The sequence below is a fragment of the Hipposideros armiger genome, unplaced genomic scaffold (assembly GCF_001890085.2).
Source record: "Hipposideros armiger isolate ML-2016 unplaced genomic scaffold, ASM189008v1 scaffold_581, whole genome shotgun sequence".
NCBI classification, from domain to species: Eukaryota; Metazoa; Chordata; class Mammalia; order Chiroptera; family Hipposideridae; genus Hipposideros; species Hipposideros armiger.
Genome location: NW_017731931.1, coordinates 589,265 through 615,119, shown reverse-complemented (window position 1 = coordinate 615,119; position 25,855 = coordinate 589,265). Strand labels below are relative to the sequence as shown.

The 25,855-nt window shown below is 40.4% G+C and overlaps 1 protein-coding gene across 6 annotated transcripts; it reads left to right on the top strand.

Annotated features, from left to right (window-relative positions):
* The first annotated feature begins 2,278 nt into the window (after positions 1-2,278).
* Positions 2,279-21,844, top strand: SLC16A4 (solute carrier family 16 member 4). 6 transcript variants are annotated; one of them, XM_019624192.1, is made up of 11 exons: positions 2,281-2,479; positions 2,604-2,646; positions 3,458-3,542; positions 4,042-4,167; positions 7,906-8,038; positions 8,771-8,914; positions 9,086-9,247; positions 10,767-11,285; positions 13,019-13,230; positions 14,709-14,802; positions 21,609-21,844. In XM_019624192.1, the coding sequence occupies exons 4-11, from the start codon at positions 4,081-4,083 to the stop codon at positions 21,731-21,733; spliced, it is 1,476 nt and encodes a 491-aa protein (XP_019479737.1). In that variant the 5' UTR covers positions 2,281-2,479; positions 2,604-2,646; positions 3,458-3,542; positions 4,042-4,080; the 3' UTR covers positions 21,734-21,844. The 6 variants fall into 6 exon arrangements, with proteins under 6 accessions (XP_019479738.1, XP_019479737.1, XP_019479735.1 ...); XM_019624190.1 differs by having other exon boundaries at positions 3,406-3,542; XM_019624191.1 differs by lacking the exon at positions 3,458-3,542.
* The last annotated feature ends 4,011 nt before the right edge of the window (positions 21,845-25,855 follow it).

The window sequence follows — 25,855 nt, the reverse complement described above, 5'->3', positions numbered from 1 at the left end:
GTTGTTCAGCATCTTAGCTGTAGAGGGCAGTGTCACTGGCCCTCATATGTGGGATCCGAACCGGGGCCCTCTGGCGTCCCAAACCAGCTCTTAACCACCGCGCCACTCGGCTGGCCCTCTCCAAGGTTTTTTATTGGAGGTTGATCACATAGGTACCCTCTCCTGGAATTTGCTCAAAATTCTACACTCCCAAAAGGAAAGCAAGTGTTTAGCATAAACTATATTGTTTGCACAAATAAATTAGCACAGTGATCTACTTTTATAATTGAAGGAATGGTGGAAACCCTCCCAAAATCTAAGTTCCCAGATGCCAGCCAAAGGGCAACCTTGTAAGCAAGGCTTTCAAAGGATAAGAATCTCAGGCCAGCTATGTTAACTTTTCTACACCAAGACTGAATGAGGACAGGGAAAGATTCAGCTAAAAGTAAAATCTTCTAATTCTGGATGGTACATCTGTATTGCACTCTGAGTCGCTAAATGCTAAAAATTATTCATGGGCTGTATTTGACAGTAGAGCGAGGGTAATAGTGATGACTTAGGAAATCAAGCTGCAATTCTTGCTGAATAGCTTTAGGGCCAAGAGTTAGAATGTTAGAAGTTAAGGGAACTATCTATGTTTAGTTAAAGACCTGTAAGCTTTATTAAGTCAATTGGGTACAGATGCCAAAATGTTAACTAATGTCCCAACGGTGACTTAAGGATTCTTTGCTCTTAATATTAGGCCTCACTTGGTTAACAATTTTTAGTGAACAAAGTCCCAACAGTGGGTATGATAATATACAGTCATACATACATGCATACACACACATATACATATATAGTCAGTCCTCACAACAAACCTGCAAAATAATATTAGCCACATTTTACAGATATGGAAACACAGAGAGGATAACTGGCCAAGAACCTGCAGGCTTAAAAAACGGCAAAGTTGAGATTCTAACCAAGTCTGCATTTCCCACTACACCTCCAAGCTTCCTCTATGAAAGATGTTTCAAGGGGTCTGTCTCTGAGGACTATGCAGCCCTCCTAGTCTCTGTGAATGACTCACTGTTCTGACACATTGCAAATCTGCCCTCAGCATCAGAGTTCTCCATCAACATAAAGCCTAGCCTCATCTCATTCAGTGATCAGAATCATAGATAGCCCTTCTTTAAAAAAGCAGCAAGCATCCAAAAAAAAAATCAGTCCTACAAAGGTTTACTAAAAAGTGCTTTCCAGAGTATGTTCATAACTACAAACAACAGTCTGAAAAGTATTCACCTTCTCTCTTTGGGGTTTTTGCCTCCTGCCCTAGGTTTATTTGATCCCTACCACCAGCATCACATAATTGCATAACCTTTTCCATCACTATATTTACGGGGCATCTTCCCAAACCGCTAAGCTGTGATTCTGTATTTTAATCAAAAAGTGTTACAGAGTTTGGTTTTAAGAGCATGAGTAGTTTCTCACTTTAAAAAAAGGAGTATGCATAAATATGTTCAGATTTTCCAGATAAAACAAAAACATACTTTGGCCTAAAATACACTCTGATTTGAAACCTGGAATGTTGGTGCTGGAGAGATGAAAGGCAATTTCCTGTTGACCTTTTTTTTTTTTTTTTTTTAGGTAGAGGGTGGAACAGAAGAAGGAAAGCTGAATCATCCCAGTAATTTTCTAGGAGACAGCCTTAACCATTTCCTAGAAAGTTTGGGGCCTAGAACTCCAAATTACGACCCAGAATCTTTAGTCAACACACAAAAGGCCATACAAATAGGCCAAACTTCCTGAAGATTGCCATTTGCAGCCAGGGAAAGGTTATCTCCCAGCTCTGGGAGAGTGGTATGTTTTCCCCTGTAAAATACTGGGTTGTCGGAAAAGTCATGATGTATTTTTTTCTGTTTTTCTTTGCAAAAAAGCGTCATGACTTTTCAGACAACCCAATAAGATGTCCTGAAGGCATTTCTGAAAAACAGTAGAGGCACAGGTATCAGAGTTCTGGGGCCCCACGCCCTGCCTTGAGCATAGTGTTCAAAGATAAACTGAAGCATAGTAAAAATTGTAGGAACTTATTTGAGCCAGAATCTAGTTGAATCAGGCAACACCAAACTGAAAGTGGTTAAAAGCACTCTACCAACAGGAGCTCAGGGAGAGGTTTTTATGGAGAAAAGGCGGAAGCAAAGCAAGGAAATTATTGATTGGCTATAGCCTAAAGCCTGGTTGGCTGTTTGTAATTGGTTTCCTTTAGGTTTTGATTTCATAACCTCGAGGCTTTTACGGGCTTAGATTTGGATTTGCTAAAGTAGGCCACTACAGCACCACAGCCACCTCAGGGTAATGATGTCCTTGCTAAATTAATTCAACAGTGATTACCAAGAGGATTTTCTACTTGGTTTACTCCAATGCTTGCTTTTGAAAAACTCTACAGAGTCAGGGTGGGTGGAGGGAAGGCCCAGGATAATGTCAAATCAGTCTTTCCTCAGGAAGTAAAGTCCACTGGCAGGTGAGTCTAAATCGGCTCTAGCTTCCTGGCCTCTCACAATGCTCACTTGTTTTCACAGTGCAGCGAATGAACTGCCTTTAAAAAAACAGTAACATTGTAGAAAATTGTATATTTTTCTTCCCAGAGTGCCTCATCTGTGGAGGATTCCTTTGCTGAGCAAGTCAAAGGTAAGATGAAAACAGGATTGTTTGTTGGGGTTGGTTTTCTATATTTGGAATGACCACCTTCTCCCCCAGCCCAGGCAACTCAACAGAGGACCTATTCCATGTCCTGTTGGCAGATTCTCCTTTCCAGTAAGCAGTGGCCTGCCTGTCGACCTGACAGTGGGAAACAAACAATGCTGGACCTCTTCCTCAGAACACTTACATTTTCTTTCTTTGCTAGTTCTCTCCCTCTCTCTCTCTCTCTCTCTCTCTCTCCACACACACACACTGGGAGTGCCAAAAATATGTATACACATGACTTGTATTCACCTTTTGTTATCAGTATATATTAAAATTTTAATAGTTTTTTCCTTTCTTAAAATATGTATACATTTTCTGGGCACCGTGTGTGTGTGTGTGTGTGTGTGTGTGTGTGTGTGTGTGTGTGTGTGTGTGTGTGTGTGTTACTGAACCATTTGTGAGAAGGCAGCAGACTATAACACTTCACTCCTGAATACTTCTTAACACACTCTCCTGCAGAAATACAAGACCACCATCACACCCAAGAGATCTGTCTACCATACAGTCCATATTCAACTTTCCCCAATTGACCTCCCAAAGTCCTTTATAACCTTTTTTCTGGTCCAGGATCCATTCAAGGAACAGTCATTACATTTTGTTGTCATGTCAATTTGGTCCCTTAGAATATCTTCATTTTAACAAGTGCGTTGTGAAGGGAATTCCTAAACCCGAGGCTCCCCCTCCCTGTTTTATTTCTCTAAGTCAAGAGCTCACCCAAAGGACCAGAAGGTGAGTGAGGCGCTGCTTCCCCCAGGATTCGGCTTACAGATCTGGGGGTTGGATGCTGAGGACAGTGCTAGGAGTGGCCACCCCACCATCAGTGAGGTCAAGCTTTCCAGGTAACTCGTTTGCAATTCCTACCTGAAATAAACTGAGTGGTCATCTTCATGCCATTTAAACAGGTTTAAATGATTTTTTTGTGTTGGCTTTGATGTCCCTCAAATCACACCCATTCCTTAGCTTTTTCTTACCTCTCCCTTGGTTCTGCCTGGGTGATGATTATATAACAAACAGGGATACGGGGGCATTATAGTCAGGCAGGCTTTTACATGACTAAGGACATTCTTCAAGAGAACTGTCAAAGCCATGTGGACTTGCCAGGGGAAGCCAGGCAGCAAGACCTCCAGAAAACTCCCCAAAGATGATATAAAGTTCTGCTCGCATTTGTGAAATTGAGTTCAGAGTCTATAAACAACTTTAGGAACAAGAGGAACTCATCTATTTTTAAAGGATGGGCTAAAAAATAAAATGACAGTACAAGTGGTTTGATACCACAGAGAAAAATAAAGTTTAAAAGTTTAGATCCGTTTCTTGTCGGCTGATTCAACTCTGTCTTAGACTTATCACAGGGACCTTCCTCACTGAAGACCAAGTGCCATGCAGAAGAGAGCGGGCAGGGCACGGCCGTACACTAAAGCCCTGGATGGAGGTTGGGGATGGATGATTGTGCTTCATTTCTTCCTGGTAAGAATATACTTTCCCTTTCCTGCTGCCTAAGAGGGCATCCAGCAGCCTAACGAGATCACTTAGGAAATCCTTGCATTTGAACGAACGGGGTCCGAGGTGGGGGCACAGCAAGGGCAGGAACTGCCAACAGCGGCTCAAGTCGGTGGCCCACAAAGAACCCGGAGAAAGTTGACATCTGCCTTGAGTGACTGAAAGCAGCATTCCCATCCAGTCTCCTCCCTGCCGTCCCCTAAAACTACAGACTGTTCCAGACGCCAGCAACAGCTCAACTGCCCTGGCTGCATGGCAGTTAGGATTTGAGGACAATCACACATTTTACTGTCCCAGTAGCATTGGAAAGTGCTAAAAAGTGCTTTCGGGGTGGGGACATGGGAAGACCGGGATTATATCTGCGGATGGCTTAATTTTGGACACTGAGTCTGAGGGGCTTGTGGCATCACCGTTATTGGGTTCCACACAGGCACCTGGAGCGCAGGACCTGTATCCTGAAACTTGAGTCAGCAGCACACGTGGTGGTGTGAACCGTGGGGCAGCGTGGGTAAAAGCTCCAGGGAAAGGAAGAGACACTAGGGCAACACCCTGCGGGAAATCAACATGGCGGGTGGAGCCCAGAGGAAACTGAGGCCGTCAGAGAAGCCAGCAGAGATGCAGAAATGCAGCCTCACAGAAACGAAGGCAGGCATGTCCAGGCGGAGAAAGCGCTGCTGAGCAGTCAGATCACAGAAATGACAATGGGCTTCTATTAGCTTAGCAACAGGGGGTGTCTGATAACCTTGCTAACAGCTGGTACTGTGGAGTGCTGGGGTAAGAAAGTGGAGAAAGCCTGACAGGCTAGTTAGTCTTTAGTTTGTCTGTGAAGACCAGGAAGAGCTAGGGTGACTGACACTAGAGGGACATAGGGTAGAAGGAAATTGTTATTAAACAATAATTTCTGATAAAGCCTGATGCTCTGTATTCAAAAGAGGCCACCGTGTCTGATCCAGCACCCCCCCCCCCTGCCATTCCAAAGACAATATTCTAATTAGATGAGGGTGAGGAAATTCATTTGGGGGAGGGAGGCATGCTCTTACAGATAAAAAGGGAATGAGGGAGCTGGTTCAGCCACAGAATTTCTAGGGGCTTTGATTTTGGGATGAGCCTGCTTACAATGTCTGATGTGGACTCTAGGACAGGACTGAAACCAAACTGCCTTGGTCCAAAGCATGGGAGGAAATATATTTATCTGGTCTGCCTGGTTAACTAAGGGAAAATCCAGACCTTGGGAAAAAGATTTTTATTCTTAGAGTCAAAATAGAAACAAAGTTGGACGGTTACAAGTTAAGGAGATGGGCAGGGTAGACGCAAAGCTGTCCTCGCCTGACTTGGTTTCCTAAGTGGGAGACACAGACTGTTACTAGAGACAAGTCCTATCCACTCATGGCTGCTATGCCCAGACATCCAAGACAGGCTGGAAAAAACAGGTGCTGAACTGGGGGAACCATGGGCTTGCCAAATTCAGATGAAGACATCAGCATCCTGTAGGGACCAGCACAGAACTCATGTCCACAGACACAGGAAGGCTGTTTTCCAGAACGATGCCTCGCTGCAGTGTTCCTTGCTCACCCTGTGACAAAGTCACCACCCTGAGTATTTTGAACTGAAACAAGTCTGGGTGGTTCAAGGTTTGTGTGTGTTCCCTAGCCTCATTTTCCGATAGGAGCACCTACGAGGAGCATTCTGATTACAAATTGTCTGAATAGGGGCTTATAAAAATATCTTTTTTCACTTCTGAATACACAACCCTGGTGTCTATAGCATTGTTCATTCTAAATAATAAAAAATTAGTAGCCTCTATCAAATCAGAATGGAAAAAACATATTCAGAGGCCTCTTTCTCACCACCCCCAACTTGTGCAATCTCGGAGCACCACCACTGATTCAGTCCCTTACTCCAGACAAGAAATATTAGTCTGAAGTAAGAATCTAGCTATGGAGATGGAAGGGAAAGGTCTTGATTATTTGGCAGGTAGGGGATAAGGGAATGACGTGCCTCAGAGGAGGCAGGTCTCAGACTCGGGTGAATCGGTGGATGGTACAAATCAAGAAAAATAGCAAGAGTAGGCATGGGATAAGGGAAAGATGAATTTAGCTTTGGATGAGTTGACCTGAGTTAGAGAGAGATGGTAGACAGTTATATAAATGAGTATGAAGCTCTTGGGAAAGCAGAATGGTTACACAATAAATCATAAGCAATAGTTTAAGTGCTAAGTAGACAGTCCCCGAATTATGATGGTTTGACTTAATGACTTGACTTTTCAATGGTGCAAAGCAATACACATAATAAATTCCATGATACAGTCAATGCTTTAGTATAAAAGTCTTGTGTTCAGATGATTTCCCCAACTGTAGGCCAATGCCAAGTGTTCTGAGCACATTTAAGGTAGGCTAGGCTAAGCTACAATGTTCGGTAGATGTATTAAATGCATTTTTTACTTAGGATATTTTCAGCTTATGGGTTTATTGGGATGTAACCCCATTTTAAGTCAAGAAGCATCTGTATTAAGTACTTTACCAGAACTTTCTCAATCTTCACAGTCCTATGAGCTAAGTAACATTTACTTCATCTCCACTTTACAAAAGAGGAAGTTTAACTTCTATGAAATAGTCTGCCCAAGGTCACGCCCCTAAGAGTAAGCGGAGGCAGGAGTCAGGCCAAGAAGGCTGACAGTGCAGAACAGTGCTAAGTAATTATTACACCATGAGTACAAGTGTCGCAATTAAGTTAATGACTGTATATGGAACAGATATAAAGCGAGATGAATGGAGACCCCCCCAGGGGGGAAATATTTACTCGGAGGACAGACAAAGTGGAATCAGTGAAAGAGAACCCAGGGTCTGCGATTCTTAAGCAATGCACTGCCAGGCTGAAAGCAGAGAAAGTGGCCTTGAAAAACCGAGGCCCCTGGAAAAAGGAAAGGGGACGCACAGCTCCAGGGCTTTGAGCGGCTGCTGACCCGGCTAGGTGGCTTCCATTTTTGTTCACTGCCCCAGGCTAAACAGAATTCCACTAAACAAACGTTAGTACTCCTCCACAGAGAGCAAGCCTGACCTGGAAGGAATGCTCCGCCTACTAGAGGGGAGGGTGGGACAAAAGGAATGGATGGGCCCAGGACCCAACCATACGGGGACCTACCCTTGTTGTCCTGGCATCAATTAAGTGCTCCTTTTTGCTTTCCTGTTTCAATCTGGATAAATTATATGGTCACCCTATTTATGTTTCAAGTGAGTGAGGGGACTCAGCTCAAGAGTATTACAACAAAGCTAACCTGAGAACTGACAGAACATTTCTTGACCTTTTGGACCAATGCGCCTCTCACAAAGGTAACTGGACTTAGCTGTCTTTCACAGATGCTACTGTAATAGGACAGGAGAGTACTGGTTCGCTGAAGGTGTCTCTCTCAGGGTTCAAATCTCAGCTCCAGCAACTCCATCGTGAGCAACTTTTCATCTCTCTAAACCTTAATTTCCTGATCTCTAGTTCAATACTGACACACCTATTCCATAGCCTCATAGGGATGAGATGTTTTCATGTAAAGTGCTTAGAGAAGCTCTTAGGGGATGACCACCCCATAAAATATTACATGTATGAGGAACTGCCAAACGAACTGGTCAATACTGGTGAGCCGGGCAGCGGAACCTCTTCTGTAATGGCTCACGCACCACCTGACTTGGGACTCTTTGGTCTGCTTTGATTTAGGTCAATGTGTTTGTGATAGGGATGACCAAGACTTTTGCAATTTTCTTCGTGGTTTTTCAAGAAGAATTTGGAAGCACCTCAGAGCAAACTGGTTGGATTGGATCCATCATGTCATGTCTTGGTTATACTGCAGGTAGGAAGCCAGCAATAAGCTTGGTGTCTAAGGAAAAGGATCACAAGGGGCAATTCCAAGGAGACTCATCTCTCAGTCACTCAAGGCTGAAGTGTTGCTAAAACTCAGGTTCATTTATTACATTAATATGTGTGGCTGAGAAAAGTAAGGATTTGCAGTCTTTAGCCTCCACTTGACTTGGTAAAATTGGAAAAATTAAGAGTTCACACAAAGAACATTGAAGAATCCAACTACTCAATCCCATGGTTGAATTTCTCATGTCTTGTTTCTTTCCACGGTGCATTCACATAGGTTCAGTGAGCCAGTCTCTCAGCTGTGAAGTCAGGACATGAAGTTCTGATCTGATCACTCAAGCGTACTCAAAACAGAACCAATTCCTCCACCTTTAGTTCTGTCTGGAGCTACGATGTGTGGTGGAGGATGAGGTTAATGATCAAACTTTGTTCTAGTCACAGGCCCCTAGATGCAGTCTTTTTGTAAGTTTTATAATGTATTTTCAGGAAACTTCCCCCTCCAAACCTGCTTATTTACAATCCTCTTTTCCTTAAAAAACAACTCTTCTTCCAAAAAGCAAAATAATGTGGGATGGGGAACATTAAGAAACTCAGTACAGATACCTTTTTGAAGGATACACAATACTCCAAAAGTAGCATCCTCCCTTTTTTCTTCAGCTGCTCATTTAAATTGCACATCAGAAGGCACCCAGTACTAGCCTTTCTTTCTTTCCTCCAGGTCCCCTGGTTCCCGTTATCTGTGACATATGTGGAACGAAAACTGCCTCCATTCTTGGGGCTTTCCTTATTGCTGGTGGATATGTGATCAGCAGCCAGGCTACAAGCATTCCATTTCTTTGTGTGACTATGGGAATGTTACCTGGTGAGTCCATTATATAAAACAAAACTGTAAAAAAGAGAACTAGGAACTTTCCCTTTTACTGTCCATGGGTCCAAAAGGCCTAGTTTGATTATCTCAGATCCAGTAGAGTATTTAGTCTGGTACCAGGGCACTTCAAGTTAAGTGATTCCAACCTATTGTTTTTCTTTTTAGGTTTGGGTTCTGCTCTTGTGTTCCAAATAGGTGTGGTGGTAATTAGCAAGTACTTCAAAAAACGATTAGCGTTTTCTACAGCTATTGCCCGTTCAGGGATGGGACTGACATTTCTCTTGGCACCTTTTACAAAAGCCCTGATAGATCTGTATGACTGGACAGGTGAGTCATTCTGTTTCTATCAGCTCTGCAAGAGTTCATGTTGTTTTTCCCCTTTGAGGAATGCAAGCGAAGACTTTTGCAGCCAGAGTGGAAATGTGCATGATTTCTAAAAGGAAACGTGCTCCTCTTCCTTGGAGAGTACACAGCAGAAGGGACCTTGAATGCCCTTCAGGCTCTACCGGCCACACAAGCAACTCAGGGCTCACCACAGGGTTTCTGTCTGAGGGGACAGAGGGTGCGGCTGGGAGATACCTGCAGGAAAAGCCATAGTCCTGGGGAGAGGAGGACTCCCTACCTCTCCCTCCCATCACCAAAGCATTCTTTTCAAACTTTCCCTCTAAGAAAAAGAAAAACCTGCGTTGAAAAAAAAAATGGCTCCTCTATCAGACCCACTAAGATAGGCAAAAGAAGGAAGGAAGGAAGGGAGGAAGGGAGGGAGGGAGGGAGGGAGGGAGGGAGGAAGGAAAGAAGGAAGGAAGGAAGGAAGGAAGGAGAAAAGGTAAAAAGAGAATTATGTTCTATAATACTTAATCTCTTACTGCCAACTATAAATTTTCACAAATGAAAATCATTCACTCCAAAATTTTCTTTGTGCCTGAGATAAAACATTTGGATTAAAATAATCTTAAATTACTGGAAAAATACGATATGCACATATATATGTACATAAGCCCATTTCTATCTACAGAGCAGTTTTGCTGAATCTTTCCTAAGTAAGAAACCACCAGGAGTCTCATGATGAACAGGACCAGCTGACAAATTCGTAATACAGGATAGCAGAGCAGACAGCCAGTTGTAGATCTAGAAGCACCACACACAAATCACTGAAATCAAGGAGCTACTCAGGTTCAAAGGCAAAACTGGCATCTGCCTTCTTTCAAGAAAATTAAACATGTCATGAAATGAAAGTCTGTCCCCTTTTCCAAGACAGTTTCCAAGTGATTCCCATTATCAAATTCTGTATGTACTAGGGCCGGCTGAGTGGCTCAGCTGGTTAAGAACTCGCTCAAGAGTGTGAGCGCTGAGCAACAGGGCCGCCGGTTTGATTCCAGCCCGAGCTGAGCTGCCAACATGTGGGAGGATGGCTCAGCTAAAAAAAAAAAAAAAAAATTCTGTATTTACTAGGCCTAAATCTATACTCACTTCAGGATATTTAAAATCTCTATTGAAAACACAATGTAATTTTTAAATATTTGAAATACCAGCCCAATCCCTGCCCCTCCACCAAAAAAAACGCTATTCTTTTCTCTTTTAGCACAAATAACACTCTCTCCTTCCATGCCATCTGTTGATGCAGCTTTCTGATCTTCTACCTCCAGGGAACACCCTGTTTTCACAAGGATACAGCAGTGTAGACAGCTAACAACTAAGTCATCAGATTTAAATACTTTCAGTTAAATTCAGGAGACAAAGGAATTATTGCACTATGAAGATTTAGTGCCAGAGTTCTTCTGAGCCTAAGAATACGGAGTATTGTGAAATAAGAGGTAATTTTTAACAACTCAATTTCTCTATTTAGGTGCCCTTGCATTACTTGGAGCTATCACACTGCATTTGGTGCCTTCTAGTATGCTCTTAAGACCCATTCATATTACAAGCGAGAGCAATTCTGGTGTTAGAGATAAAGGTAGCAGTTTGTCTGCACGTGGTCCAGAGGCAGTGTGTGAGACAGAAACACTGCACTGCACAGAGACACAGGAGCCTACCACCAGGGACAGTGCTACACAGAAGTTTGGACAACCTGGGACAACTTTAACAGACTCACAAAATCGAAATGAAGAGTTCAACAATGGGCCCAACAGGCACAGGCTATTCCTAATAACTGATGAAGAAAGTTTCAAGAAAAAGGCTATTTTGTGGAGCTATCAACGACAATTATGTGATATTTCTGTTTTTAAGAATCCTTTCTTCTACATAATGATGTGGTCTTTTCTCTTCAGTCAGTTGGCATATTTCATCACTACCTTTCACCTGGTAGCCAGAGCCAAAACACTGGGGATTAATATGATGGACGCCTCCTACCTCATTTCTGTAGCTGGTAAGAAAGCTTACTTTAACCTCACAAACAAACAAAAAAGGTCTTACTAATTTTACATTATGTGTCTGACACAGTCAACATTAAGTATTTGTTGGAAAACACTTATTTTTAAAAGCCACTCCAGGAAGCAAAAGAAATCCTAGGTAGGTACGACTCATTCTGAGTCCACCTGCATTTTCCTCTCAAGTGTGTACTTTCATTTCCAAAAAATCATTTTCACTTTCCTGCAAAAAGAAAAAAAAAAAGTGAAAAAGGAAAATCCTAGGTAGCATAGTGCAGTAGTTGAAAGGATTGGTTCTGGAGCTCGACTTCTAGTCTTTGCTACTTCCTAGCTGTGTGACCTTGGGCAAGTTACCTGCCTTCTCTGTGCTCAATTTCTTCTTCTGTAATATAGAGATAAGAGCACCTACCCCATAAGGTTATGAGGGTTAAACAAGTAATGCATGTAAAGTTTAGGATAAGTTAAAAATAGAAACAATCATTTTAGTTACGTATAAAAATGTATGGAAACAGGATGCTTGATCCAGAACATACAAGTTCTCAAGTGACAAAAAAAAGAAGTCTAAAAAAAAAAGGGATGAAATGGCACTGGTTTGTGCTAATTATCTGGAAATTCTCAGTAGCTCAACATTGACTTTTCTCTTGCTAATTTCTTGCAGGACTATTTACCAAGCCCTACACAATTGAGTGCATCCTCTTTCCAATTGCAAAGGTACTCGGCTTCAGCCAAATAAAAGCTTGTGTGCGCACGCACACACGCACACACACACACACACACACGCGCGCGCGATACATTGCTAAACTGATTTTCTCACTAAAATGGTAGTGTCAATTTAGATCAGATTAGGGCTATACAACAGGACCAAAGAATGTAACAAAGAGTCAATGTGTATCCTAGGAAATAACTGTAAAAATATAGAAATGGTAGTATGCATTTTTTCTTTCTTTTATCTGTGTGTGTGGAGCAATTCATGTTTTGTTTGAACCATAGGAAAAATTTAAAGTACAAAACAACTGTAGCTCATGCTACTCTTGGTGAAAATCTCTCAGTATTTAACTGCTACATTATTTTATAACAGGATAAAGGATAAGAATGTTTTATGACACTGAATGAAAATTTTAAATTTTATTCAAGTTACACCACAGCTCCAATGTTCAAAATATGATCTCCCATTTCCAGACCTCCTACATATCAAGTTAAGCATAATAACCTTTAGAGGACTTATCAAAGCCTCACATAAAATTGTAAGCGTTCCAACATCTACTTTTGTTCCCCCAATAATGACTTTATTATTTACACTCTAATCATCCACCACATGACTTCCCCAGGACACTGGCCTGAAGGAACAGGAACAGAACTAACTAGAGGTTGAGAAATCTCACTTCCTCACCTACAGGACCTCTTTGAGGAAGGTCACCTGAGCCCAGGGTCCTCTGTAACCAGGAATTCCAGTTTGATGGCATGAACTTTTGAAACACAATCAGAGAAAGCACCTGATGGGTCTTCTACCCAACCCTGGAGGTGCCTTTCTAATATTTTATTAGATGAGTTTGGAATATGTAAGTAATGACAGAATCTTTTGGTAGACAAATGGGACCATTTTTTTTCTCATGTCCTAGCCACAGGATGAAGTCCTACTGCTTAGGCAAAGATGCCTTGGGCGTTTACATTTTTCAAAGGGGCTAGGGAAACAGAAATGGGATTTCATAAGACCTTTTTACTATTGTTCCAGGTATCACTGAGACAGTCAGTCAGGTTATCTCTGGATGGGTTGCTGATCAAAACTGGATCAGAAAGTACCATTACCACAAGTCTTACCTCATCCTCTGTGGCATCACTAACCTGCTTGCTCCTTTAGCCACCACGTTTCCACTACTTATGACCTATACCGTCTTCTCTGCTGTTTTCTCTGGTAGTTACCAGGCACTGATAATTCCTCAACTGGTGAGTAGACACACTCATTAACATTGTTAAACCATTTAGTAAAAGCAAGGATTAATAATAATCTCCCCCAGGGCTGGCCAAGTGGCTCAGTTGGTTAAGAACGTGAGCTCTGAGCAACAGGGTCGCCGGTTCCATTCCCACATGGGCCAGTGAGCTGCGCCCGAGCTGAGCTGCCAACAGGTGGCAGGATGGCTCAGCTGGTGAGAGCAAGTGCTCCTAACAAGGTTGCTAGTTTAATTTCCATGGTGGGCTATAACCACCTGCAACTAAGATTGAACACGGCACCTTGAGCTTAATGGCTGGATGGTGACTGGACTTGGAGCTGAGCTAGCTGCGCCCTCCACAACTAAGATTGAAGGACAACAATTTGGCTGTTCCCTTCCCCCAATTCCCCAACACTATTCCCCTCCCCCAATTCCCCAACACTATTCCCCTTCCCCAAAATTAAAAATAATAGTAATACTCTCCCCCAAAGAGAATATGTATTTTGTATTAATTCTATAATTAAAACACATCATACCCAAGGCCTCAGAAACCCTGCAGCGATCCTGTCTAGTTATTCATCTTACCTCGGGGGGGAGGGACGATGAGAGGGTTATCCACATGGAACAGGAAAGAAAATAAAAGCAAAAAGGGACCAGCAGGATTCCATTTTGCTTGTCAGTCTCCCAGGTTAGGCTTGTGTTCTTCTTTCCTTCAGTTCCAGAAATTTCTTTGGCTCCTTCTAAGACACAATATTGATGTTTCCTAAGAGAAAAAGGGGCTCCCTGACCAGTGTGGCTTCTCTCTTGTTGAGAGAAGTTCTGTGTATTTCAATAGGGATATATATTTTTTAAACTCATCTCCATTTGACCCCAAATTGACTTAAAAGTCCTAAACCCAAAAGGAACTGAAATACTTATACAAATACTTCTGGGTTCTTCTTGGAACCCCAGGGGTTCTTCTTAGAACTAGGTTCCCAATGTGCTGGAACACAGCTCCTGGGAAAGCTCTGGGCTGATAATCAATATTAGAATAAGTGCTGCAGGATATTATATGAGGCTTGGACAAAAGTCAAACTTTCTAAAGCTGAAATCAACTCCTTCTGGTATGACTTCTTACAAACCAATGGTCGGTACTCAAGCCGCAGGTGGATTCAAGAATACCACAGTCAGGTTAGAGTGTAAATACCATTTCCTAACAGAAAAGAGAAGTGAGGTGCAGGGGAGAAAGGACCCCTGAACCACTTAAAAGACTAAAAAGAGAAACAAAAACCCAATGTTCCTTATTAACAAAATGAACACTGCCTGTCTAGCGAAATGACTGTTCCCCATTTGCCTTAGCTCTTTTACAATATCAGGACAAAAGGTCATCCGCATCCCCTCAGCAGTCAGCTGTGCAGTTTCAGATGACAGGAACAGTATTTGTCTCTTTGTAGGCATAGGTCTCTAAAGAATTTCATCCTCAGTGCGGCTAATACTGAATTCTAATCTCTACAGGTTGATATGGCTGGGCATTCGATAATGCACAGGTTTATGGGATTTGTCTGTTTCTTTGCTGGGATAGCTCTCCTTTCTGGACCCCCTTTAGCAGGTAACAACTTCGTCAAATTTCAAGCGAATGAAAGAAAATGCTGATCCATGATTAATAAACATGTAATAACAATATCAGGTTAAAAAAACCCGATGCTATTTCTGCTGTCCCTGTACCAACTCTCACACTCTGTCACCAATCCGAGAGAATATAAGGGTTGATTCAACAGATGTGCATGAAGCAGATTTGTATATACTCTTTGATGTCTTACAGAAGAGGCTGTATGTAGGTCTACTTGTCTGGAGAGAAAATCCAGTTTTATCAGGGTCTAAAAGACCTATGATGCCAAAAAAAACAAAAACAAAAAACACTACAATCTTTTATTTAATAGGAGTCAATTTTGTAGAGCTCGAAAGTTGCAAGCCTTTGCTCTACAGATGTGCCATACATCTGTCCAGGGCTTCTCAATAGCTCTTATTTTCAAAGAGGGATGGAGGCCCTTCATATTCTATCTGTACCAGAGGTGGGAGGATACTTGGCCTAAAGGCCAGAATCTCTGTAGAGAGGATATGTGTGGTCACTGGTGAACATTAATACAAGTAGTGTAAAAATTGGGGGAGTTCTGATTATTTAAGATAGCTTTAAGACTAAAGTGTTGTTTTACACTATTTACCTAACTGAACATTTTGTGCTCACGGAACATTTAACCCTCGTCAGGCGCAACTGATCTCACAGATTCATTGCACACAAATTCCCAAATATCTAACAGTTAACTTAAGTATCATGACTCATCGTTTCCGTATCTTCCCCCTCTACCATAACCTATCACCATGTCGTGTTTGTGACTTAAAAGATGAATTTCATATTTGAAAATGTGTGTGTAATGAATCTGTGAGATCAGTTGCGCCTGATGGAGGGTTAACCCAAGACTGTTACAAGACTGACTACTCACACAGAAATATTTCTAGGGAACAGAGTTAAACCTGAGTATCTTTCACACTACAGTTCTCAATATATTTGAATGTACAAATCACTACAGCATTTCCAATCAGCCACAAAAAGGAATGCAACCTAAAACTTACTTCAGCCTTCTTCAGCTCTGAAGCTGAGACAGAAAAGGGATCTCATCTTGCCCTACTTTTCATTTTTTAAAAACTAGGTTTGCACTTCTGTATACTTAAGACTTAGAAAAGGCAAATATCAAAAGTATAAAAATCTAATGATAAAGATTATTGCTGGAAGAGGGAAAAAAACGTACCAGTCTCTGAAGTTTAGGTTAGGTGTGCCTATTCTAAAGGAAAAATTTATAATATGCAACCACTCCTTATCTGCATGTGTGAACACACTTCTTCCCATGTTGCCTAACTCAGCCTACACTTCACACACTGAGAGCAGGCTAGAATTTTAAAGTCAAGTCAGGATTGTTACATAGGGACCAAACACCAGAGGTGCCTAGCAGAACTAGTTATGGTTAATGCCCAGGCCAGCAAGATATAGTAAAAAGCTCAAATATAATTTGCTGATGCATTTTTTTCAATCTTGATAACTTCTTCACTGGCTATCCAATGACACCTTGGAACTTGTCAAGCCTACTGGGCCAAAAGCACAGGGAAGTAACAAATCCCACTGCACAAGTGCCTTACTCAAATGATAGCGTGAGTAACAAAAGTACAACATGTTTAGAGATTTTATGGTCTATGTTTTTGTGTACATCTTAAAATAAAATATTCAGAGTTCAGTATAGGAGAAGACAAGGCCAAGTTTGGTGAGGACCATTACATGAAATGGAAAAGCTACATATGCATATGTGGGCCTTGAAACCAATTTGTTGGGTCATGATCTTTTTATTTATTTATTTTAATAAAAAAGGATATACAATAGAGATTACAAAACAGTTCATCACTTTATTGTGAAACTTTTATTTCACACACACATACCTGTGTGACATCAATATATGTGAAGTCAAGTACATTTCTTACTGTCAGTGAATCAAAAAAAGAAAAAATTACATGCCTTTTATTACCTGAAGTCCACAATATACCCTAGCACTCTATGTGAGGATAAAGATTGTTCGTGATAGAATTTTTACCTGCTAATTCTGAGAATACTTTGGCAATTATAAATTTTATAAGTTCTACAAAAAAGTCCAAGGAAATGGTAAGGCTATTGCTGAGCGTTTATGTATAGATTTTTAGACTGGGAGTTGCTCACAGTATCTTAAACAAGATTATGATTATTAATACACGATTCAGTTAAATTTCCTTCTCTATACCATGAACCCGCACTGACTGCAATGTTGTGCTAAGCATCCCGTTGAAGGGAGAAACTTCAGGAAAGCCCTTGCTCCTGTAGGTCACTCCTCTGTTTAAGGACAAAGAGGATTTTACAAAGGCCATTCATTAGACTTGTTCCTAACTTGACTCCAGCAGAAACTACCAAGGAAACTTCAAAAATGTGGATTTACAGATTCACTCAGTTCTCAACAGGAACAGGCAGTTACATTATTGTCTTAGCTTTGACTACATCAAAAGGCTTAAACTGGTTATAAAATGTTAAATTCTCAGCCAAACTTATTATCTTCAAAACTGTATGAGAATCTCATTTCTTTACTTACCTGTTAGATCTGTTATTACCAAATGCAAAAGTTGAAATTCCTATAAAAGATTACATGCATTTTAAATTAGGAATCTAGCAAACAGTAAAACTTTTCACGGTAATCCTCAATCAAAACACTAGTTAAAAATGATAACATCGATTACATGAACAATATTTTTCTCCTTCCTGTATGGAAATGAAAAAGAAAAACAAGTTAGTCCTACACAGCATATTTTAATAAAACAAGGAAAGAAAACATGTAGACAGGAAAATTATTTATACACACTTTTCAAACCATATAATAAAAAATATAGTAGCAACACAATTCTTTATCAGATCTTTGCTGAGATTGACACAGGGAATGAAATGGATAAAAGTTAAAAATGACTCCCCACCCCCATGTCGACACACCTCCTCCACAAGCTACGGCCCTACCCATTCCACCCCACAGCCCCTCCAATTCCTATCCAATACTCAATGACAAATTCGATTTTAGTTAATAACATGGCCTGCTTCAAAGTAGGTCTGTTTTAGGGCTGTTCTAGGTTTCATGACCTAAGGTGCTGAGTAGGCCTAAGCGTAGGCCAAATGTTAGTCCCACACAGGACGTATGGCTCACCCAAACCCAACTGGTCCTCTTTGCAGGTCGATGGCATCCAGAGCTACACACTGGCACCAAGATGCAGGTCTTGGGAGGTTGTGGAAAAATAAAAAGTGTTGACATTTTAAAACCTTATTATATTTACTGTTAACAAAAGTAAACCTGCAGAAAGCAATATAAATACAAAAACAGTGCCTTGGGCAAAAGAAGCAAGTATATAATCATATTCTCCAAAATACAAGTCAGATGTAAGCTACTTGTGTGAAATTCCTAATCTAATGTCCAAAGGCATTTGCCTTGTGAGCTCAAAATGCTAAAGGATCAGTTTCATTTATAAATAAAACCACCAAGGGCCCATTCTACCTACAAAATGAAACGGAATGCAGTTCCCCTCCCCTCCACATACCTCCCTCTCATTTCCAACTGATGAATGCATATAATATGCTAATATATATTTAAATCAATCACAATTATCTTCTGAAAACTCCCTTAAAACATATAAAATATCCCGCAAATATTTGACTACAACTCAGTATTCATTCAACAATGACCAAGCAACTTCCTGGCATAGCTCTCTGCTCTCTGCTATGTGGGACAGAGAAAAGTGATTCTTAGTGTTCTTCCACAACTCAGAGGGTCACAGCATAGCGCTCACTCTGCCACATACGCTGCCAGGACTTAACACCAAGGACAAGAGTCTAGACCCTCCCAAACTAAGAATTATTAGCATTTGCATTCTTCTTCCATGTCATTGATAGAAAATTTGGTTAGGCCACTTCAACCCATGTCTCCATTTTCTTACCTTTAAATGAAGACATTCTGAGCTGCGGTGTAATAAGAATGACCTTAAAATATATTAAAGCTTCACTCAATCAAGCAGGTACTTCACAAAAGTGATTTTTTTCCCCCAACAAACTCAAGGGAAGCCATTTCTAATGCCAAATAACTGTAAGTCAGTTGTTTGCCAGCATGAATTAAAGTTCACTAGTTCCTAGAGGACAAGTACATCTCTCTCTTGCTATTATTTGTTGACCTCACACCTCATCAAAAATATGTTGGGGTGAAACGTAATTTTTCACTAACTCTTTGTCTGTGTTTTGTAAGAAAAGGCAGTGGCTAAAATGGAAATTCATCCACCTAAGCTTGCCTCTGTCCCATTAACACAGATACTAAGTTCATCTATGAAATGATAGGTCATTCCTATCTCTGCTTCATCCTCACTTCAGATACAATATGAAACAAATACTCCACCCAGTCCTCACTCCACCTTTTATCAACCATGCCCTTCACAGTTTTATGTCATCTTGGCCTATCCGTTGAGAATTTTTCTACGGCTAGAAATTTTATTTGGAAAACAAACACACAAAACAACTGAACTTTTTGGTCTGCTACAAATCCCTTCTGGAGGCTGGGGGTAGGTGGGGAGTGACAAAGCGAAGTTTTCTGTCCTCTAAGTCCTGAAGAATATATTATTATACCCTGAAGAGACAAAGGAAAATAATGCCCTGTAGAATTTACTTTGATTCAGTATTTCTAGGATTAATGAATCCCTACAAAAACACCAAAAGTAAATTCCAAATAGCTCTGTAGTGTGGTTTAAAATCGGGACGGGGCGGGTTGTCCTTCCCTCGCAAATATATTCCTTTGCAAGGCCAAGGAATTAAGTTTCAAAATCCTAACACAGACCACAATCCTTTTAATAAAACTCACCGCACAGAGCCAATACTTAAAGCACTCCCAGCAAATCTTACTACAGATTTCTATCATGGGGCCTTTAAGAGTGTTTTTGTCTTAAAAGGCAGAGATTGAAATTTGCTAAACTACGTGTCTCAAGATTTTTCCCATCGTGGCACACATAGAATATTTGTACAGCAGACCCAAAGTAAAAATGACCTTGCTGCTAACAGCCAGCCAGCAGCTCCAGCAACCCCAGGGATGAGTGAGGGTCACTGTCTTGCACACCTTGCAAGTCTGCCACAATGCTGCAATCCATCAGCTGTAAGCTCTAGTTCAGTATCTTCTCATCATGTACAGAATTCTCAGTCACTAGTTTGAACTACCATCAAGGAAGTTTGGAATTAAGGGCCTTCTGAGTGTATTTCAAGTTTTAACAAGATGACCAACAGTAAACATAACAGTAGTAATCCTAATAAAAAGGATTCATAACTAATCTGATGCAGGCAGTGTACAGACATGGAGGAAATGCTTACAGGAAGCTGCAGCTTAGGAAGTCTGCACCAGTTGCCAGTGTACCACTCCTCAGGGTTGGCTACATACAGGAACACTCAGCATGGAGCGAACCCAGATGCGCACACACTTCCCTGCATTATGGCTGCTACATAATCACAACTTTCTCTGCCATTCACAATTCTTTTGCTAGGGCCACAAAGGAACACAGTCTTTTGCACACCAACCTATGCATGTGTTTCCATTCAAAGCAGTTAGAATACAGTGGCTTTTGAACTACCAACAATTTCTTTAAAAAAATATATACTTAGAAGCATTAAACTGTTTATGGTTGAAAGTGCATTTGTATACAGCTGTTTCATACTGTTACCAAAATAAGGACAGAGATATGATAAAATCAGACCAAATATAAAATCTTTTACTTTCAGTGGTGGGGGGGGGAAGGCTAATTATTCCAACCAAATAGAGTAGATGTTTCGATATTAATGAAGTTCTGAATTTAACTTACCTAGTAGCCACTTAAATCAAAGCCTGATTATGACAGCTAATACTTTCATAAGGCAATTAAGCAGTAATACAGTATAGTCCTGCATCCTACATTTCACCTCATATATGCTATTATAAATAGAGTCCTAAAACTAAATACTCAACTGTATTATTATCTTACTGAATGGCAACTGGATTTTAGAATAAAAAATATACTAAAATCTCAATTACTAGGAGAAACACATTTAAAACAAATTATTTCATGGAAACAGTTCTATATATGCTGAATGATTCCCAGCCCTTGGCAAGAAAATATATGAAATATACTTTAATGTTTCAAAAACAACATTCTGACTTTTGTGTGTGTGTGTGTGTGTGTGTGTGTGTGTGTGTGTATGTGAAATGAAAGGCTTATAAGCAAGTTTTCTCTTAAATGGTGTTAGGCCTTCTGGGATTTATTAAAACAAACTACCCATTTTCACTATTTTTAGCTGTGCCCTCCATGACCTTTCAGCAGCACTATCCACCTCTGTGTCCAAGAATTCCTAGTCTTTTCCCCAGACTAATACCTGTCTCATAATTTACAGGTTATCTACCGTGTTTCCCCCAAAATAAGACCGGGTCTTATATTGGTCCAACAATCTACATTTATTCATGTACAAAAATCTACGTTTATTCAAACAGTCATGTCTGGCTGACAATCTTAACTGGGGCTTATGTTTGGGGTAGGGCTTATATTACAAGCATCTTGTAAATCATGCTAGGGCTTATTTTCTGACTAGGTCTTATTTTCTGCAAAACATAGTAGCTCTGGTGGAACTGACTTAACTTCATCAATAGAAAATAAGACAGGGAAGCAGCTTGACTAACTTTCTAAAGGGTTACAGTACAGGTTGGTAAGTACAGGAGGCCCCTTTCTTCAAGCAGCAGTTCATGGCTGAGAATGACTAACGCGAAGGTTTAAACTTTGCTAACAGGAATCATTCCTTCCTTCCAGGCTGGTTATATGATTACACCCAGACATACGCAGGCTCCTTCTACTTCTCTGGCGCATGCTATCTCCTCTCTTCAGTTTCCCTTTTCTTTATACCACTGGCTGAGAGATGGAAAAGCAGAGGCTGACCAGAAGGAAAGAGGACTGTAATCAACTGTGGGCTTAACAAAAGAAAAGCTAAACTAGTAAGTCACTGGAAACAAAAGAAAATCTAAACAACTCACTGGGAACAAAAGCTGGGGGGGGGGAAAGTTTCCTCACTTGTGAAAGGAAGAAGCAAACCAGATTGTTTTGTTTGTTTGTTTTTTAAACTTTATTGGGGAACAGCCATGGTCATTGGTTACACATTGCTTTCATGCTACAGTGGCATCGCTGACTCTTTTAAGGAGGGCGCAGCTCACAGTGGCCCATGCAGGGATCGAACCAGTAACCTTGGTGTTATCAGCACCACACTCTAACCAACTGAGCTAACCGGTCACCCCACCTGATGGTTTTTAAGGTTCCTTGTTGCTATAGCATAATGTCTACTTGGTAGTAAGAAAAGCATAATAGCAACTTAAAACATTTGTTAATATTTAATCAAGTAGGTTAAAATTTTAATTGAAGCCACTACCTTAGGTATTAAATAAAAATCAGAATGTACTGTAATAATTAGCTAAACTCTCAATGTGCCACGGTAATTCAGTCAGTAAAATATGTGAAGACAAAAAGACATTTTTCTTAAAGAAGTAGTAAATATGGCCACTGGTTGACTAGAACTCTGGAATCTGAATGAATATTAAAAGCTTGTTTAGTGACTGGAATATTATACACTCCCCCAAAAAAGTTTATCTTTGCTTATTGATTAGAGGTAATCTTTTTCTTTTATTTCTAAAGTTTTCTATAATAAACATATATTGTTATGTAATAAAAAATAATTTGGCTCAAAAAACTTTATTTCAAGATCATCTGAACAGTATTCCTGCCCATCCAAACAATATTACTTTTTCACTACATCTAATTATCTAAAATATTCAAGCTAAATATCTAGGTGTGTCTTTAGAACTATAAGTTTTGTATGAAAGTTGAATAGGTGGCTTTTAGTGGAAGATAACCTTAAACTAAAAGATGTTTTTTAAATATGGATAATTATGTTAATTAATGATGTCACTTAGACTAAGCAATCACATGTCAATAGAAAACCCTTATTTGGTTATTTTAATTAAAAAAAAAACTCTATAGTTCTCTGCAATACCTCGCCTTCAGAATGTTACTTAAAATTATTATTATTATTACATCCTTCCATTTCTCTCTACTTTAAAGTATCTTCCCTATAGAGAAAAATCCTAAACTGAAAGCCTGCTTTTAGCTCCAAAATGCCATACTCTCACTCTCTACATACGCTTTTGTGCTAGCTTTGCTGCTAGCTTGGATCCAAAGGCCTGTCTTTCTCCACTGGCAATATCACTTATCCTTCACAATCTGATTTCCTCCAGGGCCACCCCCTCTGGAAAACCTTCCCTAGCATTAAGTCATTCTCTCATCTGGAACGCATGGAACTATCTGAGTACTCTATGAGCGTACATGGCAACCATTAACATTAGTCCGCAAGGTCAACAAGATGGAAGATATTTTATTCATCTTTGCATTCCCCAAGGCCCAGCATAAACTTTGGAACCAAATTAATCTGGGTTCAAATCTCTGTTATCTTAAAATTGTAGTTGGTCCTATTAAAAATGAATAGGGTTGGGCCGGCCAAGTGGCGCGATGGTTAAGAACTGGCTTGGAATGCCAGAGGGCCCCGGTTCGGATCCCACATATGAAGGCCCGTGACACTGCCCTCCACAGCTAAGATGCTGAACAACAGCTCAACCTGGAGCTGGGCTGCCATGAGTCGCCGGCGACGGCGTAGGCTGCAGCCTTGTGGCAGTGGGTTGCCATGGGCTACTGTGTGTAGCCAGCAGCCAGCGTGAGCGGCCAGCAGCCGCAGTGAGCAGCCGTCCAGAAGCCGGCGACTGACATGCCTCACCTGGGAAGAGCGCAATGATGGTGCCAACTTGGTCCAGTGAAGCAACATCCTCCACAACTAGACTGAAGAACAAAACGACAGCAACTTGTCTGTTCCCCTTCCCCCAATTCCCCAGCACTGTTCCCATCCCCCCAATTCCCCAATTAAAAAAAAAAATGAATAGGGTTTACATTTAAATGTAAATGTCTAACATACTTTTTACATTTTAGATGTAAGACAATAAAAAATAAAAAAAAACCCAGAACTATGCCTCTCATACACACAAACAACAAAAATACTTAATAATAAACCCCAGCTCTGCCACTTGTTCCCAATTTCCTCCTCTGTAAGCTGAGGATAATACCACCAATCTACCTCACAGATATATTATGAAGATTGAATGAAAATATACTGGTACCAAGCAAAAGAGCCCTTATACACAGTAGCTGCTAATTTCCTTTCTTTTGCTTTCTACATCAAAAGAAAAATAAATTAACTATTAGGAACCACTCTCTGTCACCCTCCAATCCTTTTGAGCAATGATGGTTCCCAAAAGACCTTCCCTCCTATGAAAGCAAACTGTACATTTTAAGTAGAACCAACTAAAGAACTCCAAATTGAGTTCTGATTTATGAATCTTATGCAGCAGAGCAGGTCTTTATCCTACAGCAAGTCCTTCTATACCTGGGTGGTATGGATTAAGAAAAGTCCTAGACTACTGGAAGCTGGTCTTCTACAACTAATGTATTCATTGTAATTAGCTTATGATGTTCCTGTTCGTTTATTACTTTTTTTGGACATTATTAGATATTAACACATTTCTAAGAATCCATAATCTAGAAATACTTTCTCAGATATGTATAGGGTTTCAAGAAAAGCAAAACAGTACACTGATTTCCTTTCTCCTTTTCCCTCAAGAGGTCCCTATGGGGCAGAGAGTAAAACAAATACTACACTTGGGTTATACAAGCATGTGTGTTGGAATGGTAGGGTGGAATAACTTTATTTCAACATCTAACATATAGTAGTCACTGAGGTAGGCATATTTTACGTGTTATCTTATTTAATCCTTACAACCTTTAGAAACAGATCATATGATGCCCATTTTACAAATGAATCAACTTAAGGTCAAAGAAATTAAACACCCAGTTAGTAGCGTCACAATTCAAACACAAACTGACACAAAACCCTATGCTTTCTTTCCTCTCTACATCACCCTGGTTTCTTAGCAGTACCACGAGATTATGAAGCTAATTTAATTGAAAGCAGTTGTCTTGGCTATTGTGAATAGCACTGCATTAAACATTTAGAGAAAAAACTGAGGGTTGCTAGGTGGGAGGGGGGTGGAGATGAGGGAGAAGTGAAGGTGGGGGAATTAGAAAGCACAAATTGGTAACCACAAGACTGCCACGGGGATATGAAAGACAGCTTGGGGAATATAACCAATAATGTTGTAAAGATTTTGCAGGGTGTCCGATGGACATTTGTCATATTAGGGAGACCACTTCACGGACAGTGTAGATGCCTGACCACTGCAGTGTACACCTGAAGCCGAAGCTGAATAATAATGAATGTCAACCATAATTTAATATATGGGACGTGGCATACAGCGTAGGGAATAGTCAATAGAATTGTAACAGCTACATAAGATGTCAGAGGAGTAGTAGATTGGGGGAGAGGAGTTATCACTTTGTGAGGGGTGAAATGTCTAACTATTACATTGTTTTGTACACTTGAAACTAATAAAAAAAAAGCAGTTATCCTGTAATATATTTGTTCTAACTCAAATTGGCATAAAATTTTAATATCTAGATTGAAATGAAAATGCAAAGTACCCAAGAACCAAAACAAACACATCTGCTACAATAAAATAACAATGTAGTTGTTAAAATAACTTTTTTAGGCCTTCCATTATTCACTGAACCTGACCAAAGAAGCTAGTGAGTAAGTATAGGCCACTTATGATTCCTTAATACTAAAATATTATTAGTTTTAATAAATTCATTTATTATAAATTTATAATAAATTGTAAGCCTTGAAATAAATAAATAAATAAATATATATTGTCCTTAGTAGCACTATGAACATAAAAGTTCAGTATACTTTCTTCTCAGCTAGTTACTGGTTTTATTTAAAACTTAAGGTACCAGGCCGGCCGAGTGGCGCATTGGTTAAGAACTGGCTTGGGATGCCAGAGGGCCCTGGTTCGGATCCCACATATGAGGGCCAGTGACACTGCCCTCTACAGCTAAGATGCTGAACA

Coding starts and splice junctions, on each gene's coding strand:
- SLC16A4 (XM_019624191.1), top strand. CDS start 4,081: ATGCAGAAGAGAGCGGGCAGGGCACGGCCGTACACTAAAGCCCTGGAT. Junction 9,248..10,766: donor AGATCTGTATGACTGGACAG/GTGAGTCATTCT, acceptor TTCTCTATTTAG/GTGCCCTTGCATTACTTGGA. Junction 11,286..13,018: donor CTACCTCATTTCTGTAGCTG/GTAAGAAAGCTT, acceptor CTATTGTTCCAG/GTATCACTGAGACAGTCAGT.